This window comes from Mizuhopecten yessoensis, unplaced genomic scaffold (assembly GCF_002113885.1).
Source record: "Mizuhopecten yessoensis strain PY_sf001 unplaced genomic scaffold, ASM211388v2 scaffold716349, whole genome shotgun sequence".
Lineage (NCBI taxonomy): Eukaryota > Metazoa > Mollusca > Bivalvia > Pectinida > Pectinidae > Mizuhopecten > Mizuhopecten yessoensis.
The window spans coordinates 191051-214449 of NW_018480072.1; the positions used below are offsets into that span (position 1 = coordinate 191051).

General features: G+C 40.8%; 1 protein-coding gene across 6 annotated transcripts in view; it reads right to left on the reverse strand.

The window, feature by feature from the left end:
- LOC110443511 (dual specificity tyrosine-phosphorylation-regulated kinase 4-like) overlaps positions 1-23399 on the reverse strand; it is a 143163-nt gene that overhangs the window by 100578 nt on the left and 19186 nt on the right. For all 6 annotated transcript variants that reach the window (XM_021487773.1, XM_021487772.1, XM_021487769.1 and 3 more), the window contains one exon: positions 4984-5089. In XM_021487773.1, the coding sequence (XP_021343448.1) occupies positions 4984-5089 (106 nt within the window). The remainder of the gene's footprint in view (positions 1-4983; positions 5090-23399) is intronic.

Below are 23399 nucleotides of genomic sequence, written 5' to 3' on the forward strand. Positions count from 1 at the left end.
AAAGTTTTTAACATATTTGACCCCTGTTACCTTGAATATGGGTGAAGGTCATTTATTTGAACAAACTTTGTAGCCCTTCATCTCAGCATGCTACTGGCCAAATAGTATCACCCTGGGCATTTTGGTTATTGAGAAGAAGTTGTTTGAAGTTTTTAACATATTTGACCCATGTGACCTTGCAAATGGGTGAAGGTCATTCATTTGAACAAACTTGGTAGCCCTACATCCAAGTGTGCTACTGGCCATAAAACATCTCCCTGGGCAGTTTGGTTATCGAGAAGAAGATGTTTAAAGTTTTTAACATATTTGACCCCTGTGACCTTGAAAATGGGTGAAGGTCATTAATTTTAACAAACTTTGAAGCCCTTCATCCCAGTTTGCTTCTGGCTAAATATCAACACCCTAGGCCTTTTGGTTATTAAGAAGAAGTCGTTTAAAGTAAAATATTGACGCTGGATGCCGGACGCCGGACAGACGGACAGACGACGAACTGCATAAGCTCACTTGGCACTTCATGCCAGGTGAGCTAAAAAGAAGTGTATCAAGTGTTATAGGGAGAAATATTTGTTAATGCAGCAGCTTACCTTCTGGTCCTCATCAATCCTAGATGGCATTCAGACCAATCAAAGCCTCCTTCACATACAATCTCCTTTAGTCAAAAAAGACCCGTTTTATCATGGTGATCTAACAGACACAAGATGACCCATTAACCTCAGTAGGTATAACCTCTGGACCCCTACTTTAGAGCACTATTTCGTAAATTTACGTTTAAGACGTCAGAGATGTTAACTCCCTGGGAGGCGGCTCCACACTGTCACTTCTGCTCCAGGAACCAGCTAAGTGTAAATTATCAAACTTCAAAGTCTGAAAAACAAAACTACTTTCACCTGTTCTGATTGCAAAATTATTCCTCTAGGGTTAAAATATGGAAAATGTTCATGCTTCTAGCCACCAATACAAATATATTTATTAAAACTGACATGGTTGCGTCTGCAAACTTAAAACTGTACAACAAGTCACTGGAACAAACATGCACTATAACCAGATCTCATTACAGTGTACAATTGACAAGGCTGCCACATCAAAGAACCATTAACCATCTACTTAAAGTAATCATTTTTCTCAAAACTATTCCCTACTTTAAATATGAAGTATTTTTCATGTCATAAATCGCTCATTGTTTGCTCAGATGTTTGACTTCATTGAAAAATCAATGGGAAGTAAATAGTGTAACTTGATTTTTAAAAGAACATTTCATCATCCCAGGTACAACCCAACTATGTTTGTACAATATCTCCTATACTTTACAGCCTACATCTATTCTCAAGTCAATAAATATATTAATGTCTTGCAATTATCTTGAACTTATAGCTCAGATTTTCAAAGAAAAAGCACTGGAGTAGAAATATCAGAACATTTTGATTAGATCAATTATACAAGTTCTACATGTTTAATGTCACATTTGTGGGATATTTTGATTTTCTATGTGTAAGTATCAACTTTAAGAGGTAACTTGGCTGCATGAAACCACAGTTACCACAATTTAAATATGTAACCATAGTTACATATAAAACCATAGTTACCACAATTTATTATGTAACCATAGTTACATATAAAACCATAGTAACCACAATTTATTATGTAACCATAGTTACAACATGATATTTATATAAAGCTATAGTTATATCATGGTAACATAAAATAATAGTTAAACCATGTTAACATATAAAACCATGGTTACATCATGGTAACATATAAAACCATAGTTACATCATGGTAAATTATAAAACCATAGTTACATCATGGTAACATATATAAAACCATAGTTACATCATGGTAACATATAAAACCATAGTTACATCATGGTAAATTATAAAACCATAGTTACATCATGGTAAATTATAAAACCATAGTTACATCATGGTAACATATAAAACCCTAGTTACATCATGGTAACATATATAACCATAGTTACATCATGGTAACATATAAAATCATAGTTACATCATGGTAGTATATAAAACCATAGTTACATCATGGTAACATATAAAACAATAGTTACATCATGGTAGTTTATAGAACCATAGTTACATCATGGTAACATATAAAACCATAGTTACATCATGGTAGTATATAAAACCATAGTTACATCATGGTAGTATATAGAACCATAGTTACATCATGATAACATATATAACAACAGTTACATCAGTAGCTCATTAATGAGCAGCACACATCAGAAACAAGTTAGAAAGGTATGCATATTAAGTTAATTATGTTAGCAAAGAAATTGCCTACCTCTATGCACATTTACAATGATTTCCTCATGTGAGAAAACACAAACTTGTGCAAGGAAATTTCTGCTCACGTGAGTGACCTTAGTAAGCTTTATGATTTATCTAATAATAACCTGTAATTCCTTCTCAAATTCGAACCCCCATTTATACCCTAACTTAAATTAATACACAATATGATGTTAAAGCATCTAGAAATGAGAATTTCCATAGAACCTATATATAATTGCTATATTTTAGTTGCTGGAAGACTTCCACATAGCTAATTCCTATGGAAAGTCTTCTAGATGCTTCAACTTCATATTTCATCTCCAAAGTTTTTAATGAGGATTATTTTAGCCAATCTCCCTGATAGTAATGAAGCATATAAGAGTAGTCTCCCCTAGTTTCCATAGTATTACATGACTAATTGTGCTGATGAGACTTATAATAAGAGTAGTCTCCCCTACAAGAGCGCATGAAAAATTTGGCTAAAGCCGACTCTTATTCAGATATGATAACAAAATATAATTTATGACAGTTTCTGCATGTTAAAATAACAAAATGTCAGATCAATTCCTAAGGAAAATTTATTCTTATATAACCATTTTTCTAAAAGTACACACACTGGAAGACAGCTAGTTTGTTTAAAAATTGGTAGAGTCTGAAAAGTCTGTAATTATGTAAGCGCATTGTACCTCATTTTTAACAGAGCTAATCAAAGTTTGATAAAGGGAAAAACAGTAAATTTTTCAGAAATCATAAAAAGTTGTTTTCAAGTAAAAGCAGTATAGAAATTATACCGATTGTATATAGATCCCTCAACTCTTTAAAACAATTAAATCAGACTTGTTGTTATTCCCTTGTATTATACCTATATATTTAGTACGGTGCGGATCCAGGAGATGGTAACTTTCTGCATGCAATATTTTTAATTTTCACTAAGGATCCCATTCCCAAAGTAAGCAAAACTCTTAGATGTAGTTTTTCACACATACAGTTACCTCCCCTTAATTTTGTTTGGAAATAACTGTAAGTGCCCTTATGGAAAGATGAGTTTGCAGCAAAGTTGCAGCATATGTGCTGCAACCTTGCGAGCACCCAAAATCTATGCAGTGGACAGAAAAATGACAAGTGCAGAACTGTGCCAGTAGCTGCAAACCTTCTGCACATAGTATTCCAGGACACGTACACTTTATGTGCTGCTAGCTGCACATTTACTAAATATGGGTACTAATGTGCTGCTACCTGCTCATACTGAAAACTGTGAAGGATTCAGTGCCACTAGTGGCACTTTGTGTGCTGCTAGCTGCACTGTAAACATTGTGCCATGAATAAACTATTGATGATGAAAATAAAGGTAACACCATGCATTAGCCCCAAAATACCAACTTTTGATGGATGTGGAGCAGACGGAAATATTTTGAGGAGATAACAGATTTTTGCATTTCAGCCACATTCACCATGCATTCAAGATTATGTACAGCAATGGTTGGAAACCTTTTTTTGAGAAGAGACACAGCAGAGCCCAATGAACTTAAACCTGAGGAGCTTGAGCCCTCTTGAAAATTGAGGACAGCAGGTTTTGAAGCCTTATCGACATCGCAAAACATAAAGGTAGACCTACAGCATTTAACATTGTGTAGAGAGTGTGACACAATGTATAATGCTGTAGTAAGAAGTTATATGAATGTTAGTTAAACGATTAGCCTGAAACAGCAAGTGTAATCTACTATCAGACCAACAGTATGCAAAATACATGCAAAGGGGCTAAATCTCCAAGGGTGGGGCAAACCCCAAGGCCATCCTGGAAGCATATGTGTATTCATTTCTTTATACTTAGCAATTGTATATATGGTTATAGGGTAGAAATCTCAACTGTTTCCAAGCTGTGACTAAGAAACTAGGTCCCTAGGGGTTCAGTCAGACCCTAGGTTCTATTCTTATATCATGACTGCATTCGTCTCCTTATGCCCAGCATTTGTATATATAGTTTTGGGGATAGGATCTCAACCGTTTCAAAGTTATGACCCAGGGACTTTGTCTCCAAGGGTGGGGCCAGACCCTAGGGCCATCCTGGAAGCAGCTGTGCATTCTTCTCTTCATACTCAGCAATTGTTTTTATGGTTATACGGTGGGAATCACAACCATTTCCAAGTAATAAACTTATTTTGGCCCCACCCCTTAGCCCGAGGGGTCAACCACAAAATTTGTACAATTTTGAATCCCCACCACTTAGGAATGCTTCCAGTCAAATATGGTTGATATCCATCTCTTAGTTCCAGAGAAGAAGTCGCTTAAAGCAATAAAGCCAAGTTGCCCCATTTTGGCCCCTCCCCTCAGGCCCCTTGGGGGTCAGCCACAACATTTGTACAATTTTGAATCCCTACCACCTAGGAATGCTTCCAGTCAAATATGGTTTATATCCATCTCTTAGTTCCAGAGAAGAAGTCGCTCAAAGCAATAAATTCAAATTGCCCCCTTTTGGCCCCGCCCCTCAGGCCCCATGGGGGACAGCCCCACCATTTGTACAATTTTGAATCCCTACCACCTAGGAATGCTTCCAGTCAAATTTAGTTAAATTCCAATTGGTGGTTAAGAAGAAGTCATTTAAAGAAATTGTTGACGGACGCCGGACGCCACGGTATGGCATAAGCTCACCTTGGTCCTTCGGACCCGTTGAGCTAATAATACCAGTAGATGTACTTACAGGGTGTAGAGCGTGTAGAGGCTGTGACAGGATGAAGGGAAGATGAAGCGGCTGTAAGGTCTGTGCATGTTGGTCTGCTTTGGGCCTCTCCTTCATTCTTCTAAATCTGTCAAAATAGACAGAGATACAGTTAATGTTAGTTACTTCTTGCTTACCCTGACAAACCACATTGATGCAGGGCTAGACATTAATTTTATAAACCACTAGTCAGTTCGGCTGGTAGTTTGAAAGTCCACATGCAAATTCTTCTAACCCAATTTTATTCAACATGAAAATTGTATTCAACATGAAAATTAAAGTAATATCAGATTTTGACTAGTCATTCAGGCAAGTAGTTTTTAGAATCACTAGTCCAGCTGGATTTTTCACTAGTCTCAGACTATCAGGCTACCCTTATATTGTCTAGCCCTATGATGGTTCGTACCTTTCATGCTGTGTCAGCTTGAAGTATTCACCTCTTTCAAATAACAGAACAAAGTAATTGTGCTTCCATATAACGGACATCAGCTCATAGTTTAGATGCCAAAAAAATATAATTCTGTTTCCTCACCAACTTTTTTTACCTCCAACTCAGTGTAGCAAGTTTGGTAAACAAAGGTGAAATAGCAAGAAAGTTACGTTACATGTATACATCATTGACAGCCAAGCTAGCCAGACAGCCAGCCAGACAGCCAGCTTGCCAGCCAGCCAGACAGACAGACAGACAGACAGACAGACAGACAGACAGACAGACAGCCAGACAGCCAGACAGACAGCCAGCTTGCCAGACAGACAGACAGACAGACAGACAGCCAGCCAGACAGACAGACAGACAGCCAGCCAGCTTGCAGATAATGCCCTTCTTATAATATACATCCTGTCAAAAACAGGAAACGGACCTACAATTTTTGTTTAGCCTTGTATATGTATTTGACACACCGACAATGACCTGACACTTCTATACCATTTAGGTTCTTCCTTATTTCAATACCACAAAACAAGGCACTACAACATACATTTGTATTTCAATATGACCAACCTTCAAATTTAATTAACAAATTTCAATAATAATAAGACTGTAGGCTAATTGGCCAATTGTCTCTCACAAACAGCATGGATAAATAACACACAAGTATAATTGAAAAGGGTTCATTAGGAACACACTCATATACAATTATTTAAACCACACTATATACAAACAGTGTCAGATATGAATTCATACTTTTACAAAACAACAACAGTTGGTGCCAGCCCTGGGTAATTGAGTTGTTATCTAATTTTACTGAATTAACTAATTTAACAAGAACTCAATGGTATTGGACCTGCCTGCTGGTGGCTTTTGTTGATTTTCAGATTTGGATAAAAAATGAACTTTGCGGTTAATTGATACTTTAGGTATGTGTATAAGCATTAGGTACATGAAAATAAATATTCATTTAACCCTTTCACCCCTATGCAACTTTAGTAGACTCTCCCATGCATTGATATGGATGAGTCCATTATGGTCTACAGTGGTGAAAGGGTAAAGAGTTATTTAGTAGAAACCAAATGTCCAGATGCCACCACCCAGGGAGTTATCTCTATGTTATTTTTGCTTCACTGGCAACACACAAATATTTGACAAATTCTCTGGTTCCCCAATGGTTTTGAAAACTTGCTGAATTTTTAACTTAATTCCCTTAAGTCTATATAAGATATCTAGGGGAGATTTTTTTGTATTGATTTTCTGGTATTAATGTTTTAATCACTTATGAGTTTATTCTGCACACAGTAAGTATGTACACAATCAAGCATCTTGTTTATAATATTCTGAGGTAGAATGTCGGGTTATAATATTCTGAGGTAGAATGTCGGGGTATAATATTCTGAGGGTGTGTTTCGGGGTATAATATTCGGAGGGTGTATGTCGGGTTATAATATTCGCAGGTTGTATGTCGGGTTCTAATATTCTGAGGTTGTGTGTCGGGTTATATATAACATTCTGAGGTTGTCTGTCGGGTCATAATATTCTGTGGTTGTATGTCGGGTTAAAATATTCTGAGGGTGTATGTCGAGTTATAATATTCTGCGGTTGTATGTCGGGTTATAATATTCTGAGGTTGTATGTCAGGTTAAAATATTCTGAGGTTGTATGTCGGGTTAAAATATTCTGAGGTTGTATGTCGGGTTATAATATTCTGAGGTTGTATGTCGAGTTATAATATTCTGAGGTTGTATGTCGGGTTTCAATATTCTGAGGTTGTATGTCGGGTTATAATATTCTGAGGTTGTGTGTCGGGTTATAATATTCTGAGGTTGTATGTCGGGTTATAATATTCCGAGGTTGTATGTCGGGTTATACTATTCTGAGGTTGTATGTCGGGTTATAATATTCTGAGGTAGAATTTTGGGTTATAATATTCTGAGGTTGTGAAGTTGTAACCTAAAGGACTTGAGTTGAGACTGTTAACAAAAGTTCCACTCTCCTCTACAAACACACAACATACAAATGTTGTTTTTAGTTCAAACATATATTTTATTGTACAAAGATACAAATGGATCGGACAAAAAGTTATTTCAACTTAATAAAGTCCTATCCCCAATACATATGGTAACAAGAGTACCGCAGGGCGGAACAATATACGCCCATCAAATGCCATATAGTGTTATATACTATCTTGCATTTAAATAAGATTCAAATCACCTTAAGAGTGGCTAGCTAGCATGCTATAAATCTCACCTTTCACTACAAAGTCAATGTTCGATTTTCTTTAATTTTCTTGGCTAGCTAGCATGCTATAAATCTCACCTTTCACTACAAAGTCAATGTTCGATTTTCTTTAATTTTCTAACAGTTTGAGAAAAACAAGTTATCAAAAGATTAGTCTAAAACTCATTAAACACAACTTGATATCATGATTATAAAGCCTACCTAGTTTCAAAGAAATTGATAGAAAACTGTAGAAGGAGTTTTCCGGACAAGATTCAAGTTCTAGAAATAAACAAAGGGCAATAACTTCTGTAAGATAGTCAAATCAAATTTCTTTTTTGAAGAAACAACTATATATCATGATTATAAAACCTACCGAGTTTCAAAGAAATCGGTCGAAAAAAGGAGGAGGAAATATCCGGACAAAATCAAATACTGAAATGAACAAAGGGCAATAACATTTGCAAAAAAAATCGAATCAAAATTCTTTTCAAGGAAACATAACAACATGTCAAGGAAGCAAATATTTAGATATTGTCGTCTGCTTTCCAAAAAAGGCAAATTAAAATGTTTTCATATATCAGAATAAGAATGGCTACGGAAATTAAAATTTGCCTTAAAGCACAACAATTTTAAAAAATGTCTGTGTACTGATTCTAGCTGGTGTATAAAAGTAATATGGTGCGGTGACCAGATTTCGCTGCAATACTCCAATTGACTTCTGACTAAACTTATATACAATGACCTTATTACTGATACGTTTTTAAAATGTTTACATGAACGTTTTCAAATCCAAGCATTTGCATACTTCTTGACAACTTTTTTAATATGGTGGGAGAAGTTAAGTTTATCCGATATCCAGACTCCTAGGTCTTTAACACATGTGGCCTTCGATGACAACTTGCCTCCCATCATGTAAGAATACTTGATTTGGATTTTGTTATATTCCACTGAATGTTAAGGGTGCATACATGTATAGTTCACTTTACCAAAGATGTTTATTTACTGGAACTTTTAAACAAGAGGCCTAGAGGACCTGTATCGCTCACCTGGATACCAAAGCAATCATGGCAAAATATTCTTCGAATGAGATCAAGGGAATATGCCGGACCCCAAGGCCAATCCTTGTAGCATATCTGTATTAGATTCTTCATGCCCCGCAATTTTATGGATGGTTATGGGGTGGGAATCTCAACTGTTTCCAAGCTTTGACTCGGAAACTAGGTCCCTAGGGTTGTGGCCAGACCCCAGGATCAATTCTAATATCGTGACTGCATTTGTCTCTTTTTGCCCAGCATTTGTATATATAGTTTTGGGGTGGGGATCTCAACCATTTCAAAGTTATGACCTAGGGGTTAAGTCTGCAAGGGTGGGGCAGACCCTGGGATCAATTCTAATATCATGACTGCATTCGTCTTTTTATGCCCAACAATTGTATATATAGTTTTGGGGTGGGGATCTAAACCATTTCGAAGTTATGACCCAGGGGTTAAGTCTCCAAGGGTGGGGCAGTCCCCAAGGCCATCCTGGAAGCATATGTGCAATCATCTCTTTATACTCAGCAATTGTATATACCGTTATAGGGTGGGGCTCTCAACTGTTTCCAAGCTGTGACTAACAAACTAGGTCCCTAGGGGTTCGGTCAGACCCCAGGGTCTATTCTGATATCATGACTGCATTCGTCTTTTTATGCCCAGCATTTGTATATATAGTTTTGGGGTGGGGATCTCAACAGTTTTAAAGTTATGGCCCAGGGACTATGTCTCCAAGGGTGGGGCCAGACCCTATAGCCATCCTGGAAGCAAATGTGCATTCTTCTCTTTATACTCAGCAATTGTATACCATGGTTATATGGTGGGGATCTCAACCATTTCTAAGTAATACACTTTTTTTGGCCCCGACCCTTAGCCCGGGGGGTCAGCCCCATCATTTGTACAATTTTGAATCCCTGCTACCTAGGGATGCTTCCAACCAAATATGATCAATATCCATGATATAGTTCTACAGTAGAAGTCGTTTATAGCAATAAAGCCAAATTGCCCCCTTTTTGGCCCCGCCCTCAGCCCCACCATTTGTACAATTTTGAATCCCTGCTACCTAGGGATGCTTCCGACCAAATATGATCAATATCCATGGCATAGTTCTACAGAAGAAGTCGTTTGTAGCAATATAGCCAAATTGCCCCCTTTTTGCCCCGACCCTCAGCCCCCTGGGGGGTCAGCCCAACCATTTGTACAATTTTGAATCCCCACCACCTAGGGATGCTTTCAGTCAAATATGGTTGATATCCATGGCATAGTTCTACAGAAGAAGTCGTTTGTAGCAATATAGCCAAATTGACTCCTTTTTGCCCTGCCCTTCAGCCCCCTGGGGGGTCAGCCCAACCATTTGTACAATTTTGAATCCCCACCACCTAGGGATGCTTCCAGTCAAATATGGTTGATATCCATGGCATAGTTCCAGAGAAGAAGTCGCTTAAAGCAATATAGCCAAATTGACTCCTTTTGGCCCCGCCCTTCAGCCCCCTGGGGGGTCAGCCCTACCATTTGTACAATTTTGAATCCCCACCACCTAAGAATGCTTCCAGTCAAATATGGTTGATATCCACTTCTTAGTTCCAGAGAAGAAGTCGCTTAAAGCAATATAGCCAAACTGACTCCTTTTGGCCCCGCCCTTCAGCCCCCTGGGGGGTCAGCCCAACCATTTGTACAATTTTGAATCCCCACCACCTAGGTATGCTTCCAGTCAAATATAATTGATATCCACTTCTTAGTTCCAGAGAAGAAGTCGCTTAAAGCAATATAGCCAAATTGACCCCTTTTGGCCTCGCCCCTCAGCCCCCTGGGGGGTCAGCAACACCATTTGTACAATTTTGAATCCCCACCACCTAGGGATGCTTCCAGTTAAATTTAGTTGAATTCCAATCAGTGGTTAAGAAGAAGAAGTCGTTTTAAAGAAATTGTTGACGTACGTACGGACGACTGACGGACGACGGACGCAACGGTATGGCATAAGCTCACCTTGGTCCTTCGGACCAGGTGAGCTAACAAGTGTGTTCACACAGGAAGTGTCAATAACATAATTTGATAGGTTTCATCACATTAACTTGCTTGCGCTTGTCAATAACATAATTTGATAGGTTTCATCACATCAACTTGCTTGCGCTTGTCGATAACATAATTTGATCGGTTTTATCACATCACTTTGCTTGTGCTTGTCGATAACATAATTTGATAGGCTTCATCACATCTGTATTGTCGAATCTCAATGAGTGACTGAAATGTTCTAGCATTTATGATTTTATAGTCTGTATAAAAATGTACAACGAAAGACGTAAAACATTTAAGACATATCCTCTAATTATATAACAGCCTCCTGTTATAATTATAATATTTTACCCATAATACACCCATGCTTGTTCATAGGCCCACCCCCTACTTTTCCTTACATTATATACATATGGTGGGTGCCCAGTAATAAACCCATTCCTTCTTTAAAAGTTTTCCAGCATCAATAAAAAAAATACGATTTTTGTTGTTATTATTTTTCTACATTGTAAAATACATGTTTATCTACCCTTTATAGTTACCCTTCATTAACATATAAATGGATGTCCAGTTCATGGAGAGGAAGGGTATGGTTGCAAGAAGAAACAACAGAAGTTACTGGTAATGGTAAATGTATTAATAATACCGGTAATAACAATAATTTGAGGTTCTTATATACCGCTTTATCACAACCTAGTTTGTAGGTCGTCTCAAAGCGGTTCTCAAATTATTATCCGTGGTTATAGGGCCTTTGCAACCAGCCAATATCTTTCTCAACTCCCTGGGGAGCATACAGCCGGTGCTGCCATTTCGGCGCTCAGTTAGCATTCTACAATTCTAGCACTGCCCAACCACGTACTCATTTACAGCTGAGTAGACTGGAACAAGCAGAGTAAAGTATCTTGCTCAAAGATACAACACAGAACCGTGCCGTGGCTCGAACCCGCAACCCTCAACCCTTCGGCCACTAGACTACCGTGCCTCCTATTGTATTGGGACATTATAACATATAAAGATTGACGGACATTTAAATTAATTAAACTTTACTTCTTCAAAGTGGTTTAGAATCACTCTACAAAGACATCAAGAAAATTTGAATTGAAAGCAGTTTAAATATGTCAATTTGAATGGAAAGCAGTTTAAATATTATAGTATCATATTCTTTGTTAATAATCAAGCATTATACATCTGTAAGTGAATTTAATGGCAGCAACAGTTTGCAATACAATGCTATCGACATATATAACAGATATTTGATACCGTACATATATATTGTACCATCCAGTTCAAACTATAATTACCATATTAGAGCCAATTATTGAAGTCCATTAATCTTAAATTCAGCTATCAGGAAAACATTTGAAAAAAGGAAGATTTTTTTTAAACTGTATGGAAATGTAATTTGAGTAATGTTTGGGTAATGACAGGGCAGGGGTGAAGGGATGCATGAAGGGCAAGCTAGATGAGAAGTGTACATATAATAGATTGTCAGGCTAATCAGTTTTTGGACTGTGTAACGACCTGTGATATGGTACTACTGGGTTGTAGTAACAGTAGTATTGTACTTGAAACCTACACAACATAACATCACTTTACACAAACATACATCTAGGTCAATGGGCCCAAAGGTAAGGATAAGTCATGTGCATAAACTCGGGCTACTGCAGCATATAGGAACTGCATGGACATACTCTACAATTTTTTCAAGATTACTGGTAACAATTTTGACATTTTTCTTGAGAAGATATCATAACTTTAATGCATATCAAACCTGTAAGTGTGGAGATAAATTCTATCTATTCGTTACAAGAAAACATACTTTACTTGATGTTTAACTGTGGGATTTCCGAGCCTCCCATTATGGACGACATTCAGTGTATTAACTCATTCACTCCTAAAATTTCATAATGAAATATTCCAACCTTTGGTTTGGAAGAGTTCAAATGTGTTTTAAGGGGTGAATGAGTTAAATTGTTGCGAGAAACATAGTGATGGATACTGCATGTTTTTGTTTTTACTTGCGGGGTTCATGAATGCCTTTCCCTTGTTTTGATGCCTCCATCATGTTCCTGTTGTTGTCTAGTAAAAGAGGATACACAGGGATTTGTGTAGAGCAATATGAATGCCAACTGGACAAAAACCAATTCCATGAAGTGCGCTAGTTATAAAGGATAACTCAACTTGTTTGCATAATTTGGAACTCCTATATACAGTGCATGCTGTTGGCAGTTCATCAGCTGGACAATTGGTAACTAACGTTGGTTAGTGGTAGTGCCATGAAATTTTGGGAATTGGGCATAAATATGAAATATTTTCAATTGGGAATGGGTTCCATTATTGGCCCAAAGAAGTCCCCAGTAAAGCCAAAAAGTCTAACCTCAATTTCTATATCAAAATACATTACCAGTCATTATAATGCATATTTCAACTCTACTTTGCTCTTTACATACGTAAAATGAAGATTTTTTCCCCCCTGGAGAACCCCTGGAAAACCCCACCAATCAGACGACAGTATTCACGCAATTGATCAGCCACGATGCCATACTACGTACCCACTTCATAATTCCTTCATTCCTTCAGCCTTCTGTGTTTACGGTCGTGTTTGGCTATGCTGACGTTCCTTGGGATTCCAAACTACAAACAGGCTTCCCTTCCCCCCCACCCCCGAAATTATTGTGTATCCTTTTATACTGTCACTTAATTTTTGTTTATTTAAGCATCTTGCTTTATTTTTTGCGCGGTTTTGCGACCAGGCTCCGACCACATGTTTGCGGTGTTTACATTACGGATACACCTACTTTGCAAAGGCGCTGTCCTGGGGGTCATCTTTTTGATGCCTCTGACCCCCATCCTTATTGGCCGCCCTGTTGGTCTTGCTCTCTGGAGCAGCCCTGCGACATAGGCTAGGCCTTAGCCCTCGAAGAACACCAGCTTGAACTCTACTGCTGTTGGCAAGTCTTCTCTTGGGTTCGTTTCTGTGGGTTCGGCCTGTACCGGTGCCGTGGCTAAACAGTTAAGTTTTGTTGGACCCGGCCCTCTCTCTCACCCCACCTGCCATTTTGTCAGGCGTCGTGGGTGAGGATTTGGGCCTGTCACAATCACCACGGTGACTAAGAGACAGGGGGGCGGCCTTCTCTCCCCAATCTTGGTTGATGGGCAGGTGGCCCAACATTCCTTTGGTAATGAGGAACAGGCCAGCCAGGTTGTGTCCTCAGACGGTTCTTTGGCTAGCCTCCTGCTGGTCTGCTGCACTCCTGAGGGTGATGTTGTCGGAGAACAGCCCCTGGCAGTTTTGTCTACTCCCGGGGTTCCCTGAATCCCCAATGTTGCCCCTGGCATGATGCCTCGGCCTCGCTAGCCTCTGCTGGTTTTTACGGTAGTGTGAGCACTGGTGTGAAAACCTGTGCTCCCAGCTCTGTTCCTTGTGCCATTTCTACGGTAGGTGCCAGCGCTGCAGCGTTTGGTTTTCCCCGTGCAGGCTGTGCTCCCGCTGGGGCTGGTTTTACTTTGAGGTCAGTCTGGGTGGAGTTGGCCAGGTCAGCCAGGTGAGGCTTATTGTGGAGGGTGTGTAGATGGCCCTGGGTTCCCTACCCCACCCCCCAACCCCCAAACCTGTCCTGCCTCCGGTTTCGGGCATCAGGGTGGTGGCTCTGTTCCAGGGCCTTCCCTGGTTTACCATACCTTTTCGCAGGGTGGGAATGGAGCGCAATGGGGTCAACAGGTTCCGTCTTCTGCGCCGCCCCAACCACCGACTGCCTATGGGCAATCTTGGGGTTTCTCGCAGCAGGGGACTTCCGAGTTTGAGTCTACCAGTAACTTCCAGTGTCCTTCTGTGTCGGCTCCTCCGTTGTAGCAGGTTTCAGGTTCTTGTGATCCTGCTTCTGCTGCAAGGGAGGGACTATTGCTGGCTCCTATAGTTCTTTCGGGTAGGTTGCGGTCTCTCTCCCCTTCTCGCACTCCTCCTCAGAGGGTTACGCTGATTGAAGTGGATTCGGCAGATGTTGATCCGATTACCCCAGAGGTTTCTGCTTCATTTTGCACTCTATGTGCAGTGGTTATAAAGCTTCTGGAGGACTTTGCACTTCGCTCCTCCAGAGCATGTTGCCTCCCCTAGTATCGGCCTCTTCGGCCTCTGCTATGTCTCTTGCAGAGGAACGAGGCATTACCTCCTCCCTCACTTAGGGCTCGCAAGACTTTTGCCCTTTCTGCTTTACAAGTTGTAGTTGCGGATATCAGACTTACCGTATACACGACCCAGTTCTAGCCCCTCACTCTGTTTCCCTTGAGAGGGATCTTGATAAGTTGCCGGGACGGTGTGTTGACCAAGTTGTGAAAGGGCCTAATGAGCACTCCAATTTGGAGCATCTCCTTAGGCTGGCTCTCCATGTTCTGTCCTATGGGGACTGGTTTACGTCTGCGTTGCTGGCTGAGAACTGCAAGTCGGTGGAGCAATTCATATCAGGCTACTCTTTTGGATGCTCCCTAGACTTACGAGGATTTGTTCGGCTGGGTCCTTCCCTCAGGTCAATCTGAGATGAGGTTGGACCCATTTGCGTCTGAGGACGCACGGGGCAGTTTTGCTGGCAAGGACGCTGGCCGGAAGAGACAGGCTTCTGGCTCCTCCAGGCGTAGGAGGAAAAGGGCTTAGAGTGCTACTTCTCAGCATCAGATTGCCTCTCCATTTTATGCTCCGTCGGAACGTCGGGAATCTTCTTCCCGTGGTAGGGGTTCCCGTAGGGGTTGAGGCAAAACAACCTTTTCAAGAGGTGGGAAGGGTTCACTTGTCCACTGTCTGCTGTCGCTCCAAACATCTTCGGGCGCCGGAGGTTTCGTCACTGTAGTTTGGGAAGGGCTAGATTGGCCCCTTCCAAATTTGCCAGTCAGCGATCGGCTGTCCCATTTCGTTCCTAAGTAGAAGGAAATCACCTCAGACAGTTGGGCTCTTGTGCATGTATCCAAGGGTCTCTGCATCCCACTTCTTCGGGATCCACCTCTGTCATGAGACAGACAAGCTGGAAAGGTGGAGACTCTCAGGTCGGAGCGTCAGGCCATGATCACGAAGGGCGCGATAAAGGAACTTTCACCGGACAGGTAGACTCCAGGGTTTCACTCCCTGGTCTTCCTCGTGAAGAAGAAGTCCAATGCTTGGAGGCCCATCGTCATGATTCCCCGCACTTCCAGATGGAAACGCCACAACGCATCATTGCATCAGTGCGTCCGGGGATGTGGGCTACATCCATCAGTCTGAAGGATGCACACTTTCACATTCCTATCAGGAAGTTAGCCAGGAAGTTCCTTCGGTTCACTTTTGAACAAAAGGTTAACCAGTTTGGCGCTGCGCCCTTCAGCCGCACTACAGCCCTCTTGGTTTTCACCAAGTTGTTGCAGGTAGTGGTGGGGCACTTCCACAGTCTCAGGATAGATGCTCATATCTACTTCGATGTCTCCCTGTTGCTCCAAGTGGATCCAGTTGCCCTGTCCAGGAGCAACAGGTTTGTTGTTGGCGTTTTGTGTCGCCTAGGGTTCATCCCTTCCAGGAAGAAGTCAGAGGTTCTCCCATCCAAGGTCTTTGTTTTCCTCGGTTATCGGTTCAGAACTGATCTGGGGTTGCTCCTTCCGCCCTCGACCAAAAAGCAAGTTTGAGAAGGCCTCTCTGTTGGTATTCATTCTGGTCGGTGTGGAGCGGATTCAGGTTTGATGGTTCCTTCGGTTCCACGATTACCTGAATTCCTTGGCGGATGTGGTTCCCTAGGGTCGGCTTCATATCAGTTTGGTCTCCAGCTTTTCGGCAGTGGGATGTGTACATTCCTATGCTGGAGTCGGTGAAGGAATCAGGTCGATGTTGGACTGTCGAGAGCAATGTTCTGGCTTTCCGGTCAGACGTCGTCGGGGGTGTGGTTGGGGGAACAGCTTTCAGAACACATCAATGTTCTTGAGATGCGGGCTGTTCTGTTGGCCTTTCGCTAACTGCAGCGCCAGCTGGGCACTCGTTCCCCGGCTCTGTGTGCTTTATCAACCCAGGTCCTGTTGCTTTGTCAGGAGATCAGTCTCGATCTCACGGTGAGGCACATTCTGGGTCGTCTGAATGTTCTGGCAAACACTCTGTCTCTCCCGGTCTCAGAGCCCGGTTCTCACCGAATGGACCTTCAAGTGTTCGGTGTTCTGGTCTCTTTGCCTGGTTTGGGACAGAGCCTATGTAGATCTGTTTGCCATGGCCCTGAATTTTCGACTCCCTACGTTTGTGTCTCCTATTCCAGATCCTATGGCCATGGCTGTGGATGCTCTCTCCCAGGACTGGTCGGGAATGTACACGTAAGCGTTTCCTCCCATCAATCTTGTGGGCAGGGTATGGAGACGATTCTTCTGCACCCTTGTACTGTGTTGCTGGTGGCAACACTCTGGCCTCGACAACCTTAGTTTCCTCTGTTGCTTCGGCTATCGGTGGACTTCCCATGCAGCATCCTAACCCTGTGGGATCCGCTGTCTAAACCGGGGTCACAGTACTCGGGTCCAGAACAGTGCAGACAGGCTTTTCTCGAGAAGGTTCAACTCGCATCGTGGGATCACTTAGGACCTTCGTTTTCCATCGTTTACCAATCTCAATGGTCCGCCTACTGTGATTGGTGTGTCAGAAGGGCGACTGATCCAGTCCCTGCCTCTGTTACCATTGTAGCGGACTTTCTTTTGTTCCTTTTCCAGGACAAAGGCCTGTCTCCCGGAACTATTGCCGGCTATCATTCAGCCATTGCTAGTGTGTTGGCTTTCTTTGGTAGCGAGTCTGTGGGTTCTGACATTTCACTGTCTGCTCTCTATATTGAGAAGCCTCGTTCACAGCAATTGGTCCCAAGGCGGAATTTAGCACTTATGTGCTAGATTCCTTGTTGAGGGCACCCTTCGAACCCCTCCAATCAACGGATTGGAGGTTTCTTACTTTCAAGACTGTGACTTTGATAGCCTTTGCTTCCGGTCGCCGCAGAAGCCAGATTTATGCTTTCAGCAGATCTCCTTCTTGCCTTCGTTTTTCGGCTGGCCATACTTCGGTCTCATTGACCACTGATCCCTCATTTTTAGCTAAGAACCAGGTTCCCCGCTTTCACCCCAGGGCTTGTGGTTACCCCTTCTTTGGCTTCAACTCTTGATAGGGATTGTCCTCTGATTGCTTGCTCTGCCAAGGTCAGGCCTTGCGTTACTACTTGGCCAGAACAGAGGGGGGGGGGGGGGGGACACTTGTCTCGGTTGTTCCAATCTCTCCAGCCCGGTTGCTCCGATATCTCTGCGATGACCATCTTGCGTTGGATTGTTCAGACTGTTCGGGCTGCGTATGAGTCGGCAGGAGATCAGTCCTAGCGGGTGTCAAGAGTTAGGGCTCAAGAGGTTTGTGCCTTAGCTACTTCTTGGGCTTTATTCAATGGACATTCTTAAGCTGAGGTCACGACAGCTGATGTTTGGAGGGGTCATTCTACGTTTACAGAGTTTTATCTCCTATGCTCTCAGTTTTTGGGCTTTGGAATTATGAAGTGGGTAGCATAACTTTGTGGCTGATCACGTGTGTGATTACTGCTGTCTGATTGGTGGAGTTTTCCAGGGGTTCTCTAGGGGGGAATGTAAAGAGCCAAGAAGGGTTGAAATATGCATTATAATGACTGTGGTAAGTATTTATCATAGAAATTGGTTTCACAAGAGAAACCTCAAATAAGTTGCCAACAGTGATACTAATATAGAGTGTGGAACTCTCATGGTATTCTGTATTGAGGGTGGGGTTATACTGGAGTATCAAGTAGAAGCATCCTAGGGGGATCTTGGTGCCCACCATCTTAACCCTTTCACCACTGTTGGTCATAATGGACTCATCCAGATAAATGTATGGTAGAGTCAACTAAAGTTCCCTAGGGGTGAAAAGGTTAAGATCTTCATTACTTCTATATAAGTTTAATATCTTCTGTTCATTTCTGTTATCTGTTGGATTGGTAATCTTGAATAAAACTTCAATCAGCCGAGTTTCATCGTGTCTCTTCCAAGTTAGGTTGACATTTACTTCTTGAGAAATAGCAATAACAATTAGAACTGTCCCAATTGCTGTTTGGTGGCCATTTTGTTTTTCTGCTCAGTCAGTTAAAATGAAGCATACACAACTAAGGACCAAGGGGAATCTACACATCAGATATCTCAGGGATTTATTAAACAAGAGGCCCAGATAGCCTGTATTGCACTTGGATAATAAAGCAACCATGGAAAATTATTCTTATTACATATGATACTGCAACTATTTCCAAATATTGGCTCTGTCTCTCAGCAACGCCTGTCCCCTCATTAGGTTCCTAATCTTTCTGATCACATGTAATGGAGTGGATTTTAAACATTATCCTCAACTTCCCCTATTGGGCCCCACCCTTCTACCCCAAAAAAAGAAACCCTCCATTTATACAAATTGAGTCCCCTTTGCCCAAGGATGCACTACATAAAATGTGGTTAAAATCCCTCCAAAGAAACTGAAGAAAAAAGATTTTTAACATTCATTGCTATGTTCCCCCTACTGGACCATTCCCTTTTGCTCCAGAGGGGACCAAATTTGATTAAAATAACTCCTATCATACTGAAGAAGAAGGATTTTATAGATTAACCTCAATTTACACTATTGGCCCCAGCCAGAGGATGCTCTGGACCAAATTCGGATACAATTCCTCCAATGGTACAGAAGAAGGTGGATTTTAAACATTTAAACCTCAAATTCTTCTATTGAGCCATGCCTTTCTGCACCCAGAGGGGCCACATTCTCCGTTTATATAAATTAAATCCCCTTTGCCCGAGGATACTCCAGGCCAAATTTAGTCAAATTCTAAAAACAAGAGGCCCAATGGGCCTGAATCGCTCACCTGGTAATAATCTCACACTTGTAATCTTAAAAGTGGACTAATATACAGCTACAGGCAAAATATTGTGTGTTCGATCCATTTGAATCTATTAAATGATTTAAACATATGACGCCTGCGACCTTGAAAGTTAATAGCCTTAAGTCCCTGCATATTTCTGGCTAAATATCATTACCCTGGACCTTTTTAATATTTAGAACAGGTCATTTAAAGATTTAAACATATTTGATCCCTGTGACCTTGAATATGAGCAAAGGTCATTCATTTGAACAAACTTGGTAGCCTTTCATCCCAGCATGTTAATGGCGAAATATCATCATCCAAGGCCTTTTGGTTATTGAGAAGAAGTTGTTAAAGTTTTTAAACATATTTGACCCTTGTGACCTTGAAAATAGGTGAAGGTCGTTTGATTGAACAAACTTGGTAGCCCTTCATCTGAGCATGATACTGGTCAAATATCATTGTTCTAGGCCTCTTGGGTATTCAGGAGAAGTTGTGTAAAGGTTTTAAACATATTTGACCCATGTGGCCTTGAAAATAGATGAAGCTCATTTGTTTGATCAATCTTGGTAGCCCTTCATCCCTTCACGTTACTGGCAAAGGCCTTTTGGTTATTGAGAAGAGGTTTTTAAAAGATGTTTAACATATTTGACCTCTGTGACCTTGAAAATAAATGAAGGTAATTTATTTGAACAAACTTGGTAGCCCTTTATCCCAGCATGTTACTTGTCAAATAGCATCATCCTAGGCCTCTTGGTTATTTAGAAGTTGTTTAAAGGTTTTAAACATATTTGACCCCTGTGACCTTGAGTATAGGTAAAGGTCATTCATTTTAACAAAACTTAGTAGCCCTTTATCCTAGCATGTTACCGCCTAAATATCATTATCCTAGGCCTCTTAAGTTATTCAGAAGAAGTTGTTTAAAGATTGTTTAAGACAATTGACCCGTGTGACCTTGAAAATGGGTGAAGGTCATTTATTTGAACAAATTTGGTAGCCCTTTATACCGGCATGCTACTGGCCAAATATCATCACCCTGGGAATTTGGGTTATTCAGTAGCTGTTGTTTAAAGTTTTAACATATTTGACCCCTGTGACCTTGAAAATAGATGAAGGTCATTTATTTGAACAAACTTGGTAGCCCTTCATCCCAGTTTGCTTCAAGCTAAATATCATCAATCTACGCCTTTCGGTTATTAAGAAGTCGTTTAAAGTAAAATATTGACGACGGATGGACGACGGACACCGTACCACGCCATAAGCTCACTTGGCACTTTGTGCCAGGTGAGCTAAAAAAAAACTATTCAGGACTTATACGTTTTAAAGGAAAAGTAAAGGACGGACGGATGACAGATGGACGCAAACGAAAGAAGGACAGGGTATGGCATTACTTTACCATTGTCCTTGGGACCAGGTGAGCTTAAAATAGTGATAAAATCTTTAAATGTCAAAATCCAAGATGACTTCTTGGTGACCATCTTGCTTTTCTCATTAGTCTCAAAATAAAACATGAGCAGCTAAAAGGACCAAGATAAACCTATTGGTCTGCCTTTCAATGTGTACAATTCTGAATCCCCACCACTAGAAAATGTTTCTATCAAATATGGTTGATATCCATCTGTTAGTTCAAGAGAAGAAGTTGCTTATGGCAATATGACCAAATAATCTCTTTTAGCACCATCATCTGAGCCCTACAGGGTAAGCTCCTCCACTTGTAATATTTTCAATCCTAATAAACCCTAAAAACACAAACATAATGGTGTAGTACTTTCACTGGCTTATCCAACATCAACTTGTGATTTGAATTATCAAATTGGATTACTATTATCATGATAACAAGAATTCTTTTTGTTTTGTTTCTCATTATTACAGTTGTCCACAGAACAGCGAAGGCATGAATTCAAAAGTTCCCAAGATACCAACCTGTAATACACACGTGTACCCCAAAGAGGACGTGGTCTTGTTTTGTATTTCCTGCGATGAGGGTATATGTATGACATGTGTAACAGAAAACAACCACGGACAGCACAAGCTGTGCAAACTTCACCAAATTCTTGAGATTAAGACAAAGGAATTCAAAGAGCTGATGCTAAAGGAAGATAAGGGCAAACTATGTCAAAAGATCAATCAACAAATTAAATTGATAAACAAACACAAAGCTACTGTGACTGATCACCAGAGAAAAACTTCTACTGCAATTGCCAAGCAGTCTGAAGAATTAGAGCAACTCATTGAAAAGGAAAAGGCAAGTCTGCTCATACAATCAAATCGCTTGCATGACCAGGAACTTCACCTTCTCAGTGACCAGAAATCAGTGGCATCAAGATGTTTGTCATTCTTAAAGGAGCACAGAAATGATCCAGAATCTTTCTTGCATACTCATCAAAAAGAAATGCAGCAAGTCATGAGAGATTTAAAACTGGTACAGGCATACAAGCCACCAGTGGACATCAAATCTGTTGTTAACTTTGATACCAGTCAACGAGTCACTGAAGCAGATGTCAAAAAGATGTTTGGTACCATAAAGGAACAGCACATGAAGATGGAGCATGCTGACTGCAAGCACATGAAACTTATCAATATTCATAAGCCTATATTCCCAAACAGTGCTGTTTGTTTTCCAGCAATAACTAAGATATCCCCAATCGACATGCAAACAGCCTACGTGTTGTTGTGTGACAGTGAACTGTATCAAGTTCAGTTTGATGTTCATCAGAAGTTACCAGCAAAGCGTGTTGCCTCAGGTGTTAGTGACATAACACAGGTTAGTAATAACTATATCTATCTGTGTACAGGTACACAGGTGAAGCTCTGTAACCTGAAAGGCGACATCTATGTACTAGATGATGTCAGAGAAGGCAAGGTTAGAAGTGTAGCTCTCACTAAAGAAGGCAATGTCTTGGTCTGCTCTAGTGGAACTAGTGATATTGAAGAACAAACAGTCACACACAGCTTACTCTGTATGCTTGATTCAACTGGAATCAATCAAGGAATAAATGTAAAATGCACTAGAGATGCCAGCCAAATGTACAGAATTGAGCAACACCGTGGCAAAACATTTTACTTGGGGAAAAAGTCGAGAAAATGGTTCAATACAACAGGACAGCAACGATGGTAGGCATCCCTCCTATATGTATATGGGTAGCCTTGGAAGCAGGCCTGAAGTAACATTTGACCCAAAAGGAATTTGTTTTGATAGCAAGGACCAAATCATCATTGCAGACTATGGGAACAGTGCACTGCACCTACTTAAGAAGAATTTGGAGTTTGAAAAGTTCCTCCTCAGGGAATGGGATGGACTCAAAAAACCCACAGCAATAACTCTTTACAACAGATTTTTGTGGATTGGACAAGAAGATGGAAGCATTCAAGTTCGAAATTATGAGCGATAAATTTATGGGCAATGAATAGAACCAAGAGAACTCTGTTACAGAACATTTTGAGCAACAATGTCATTAACAAATAATTTCGCTGTGATAATGAACTGTCACAATATTACTGTGTCATGTAGATAACTCAACAAGTTGTAAAGTGTTACAATGTCATGTATACAAAAGGTGAAGAGGGCCTGTTTCACTGTGATAATGAATTGTCACAATGCTACTGTGTCATGTAGATAACTCAACAAGTTATATAGTGTTACAATGTCATGTATACAAAAGGTGAAGAGGGCCTGTTTCACTGTGATAATGAATTGTCACAATGTTACTGTGTCATGTAGATAACTCAACAAGTTGTAAAGTGTTACAATGTCATGTATACAAAAGGTGAAGAGGGACTGTTTCGCTGCCCTGGAAACATGGCGAATGAAATGACTATGACACTTGTCCA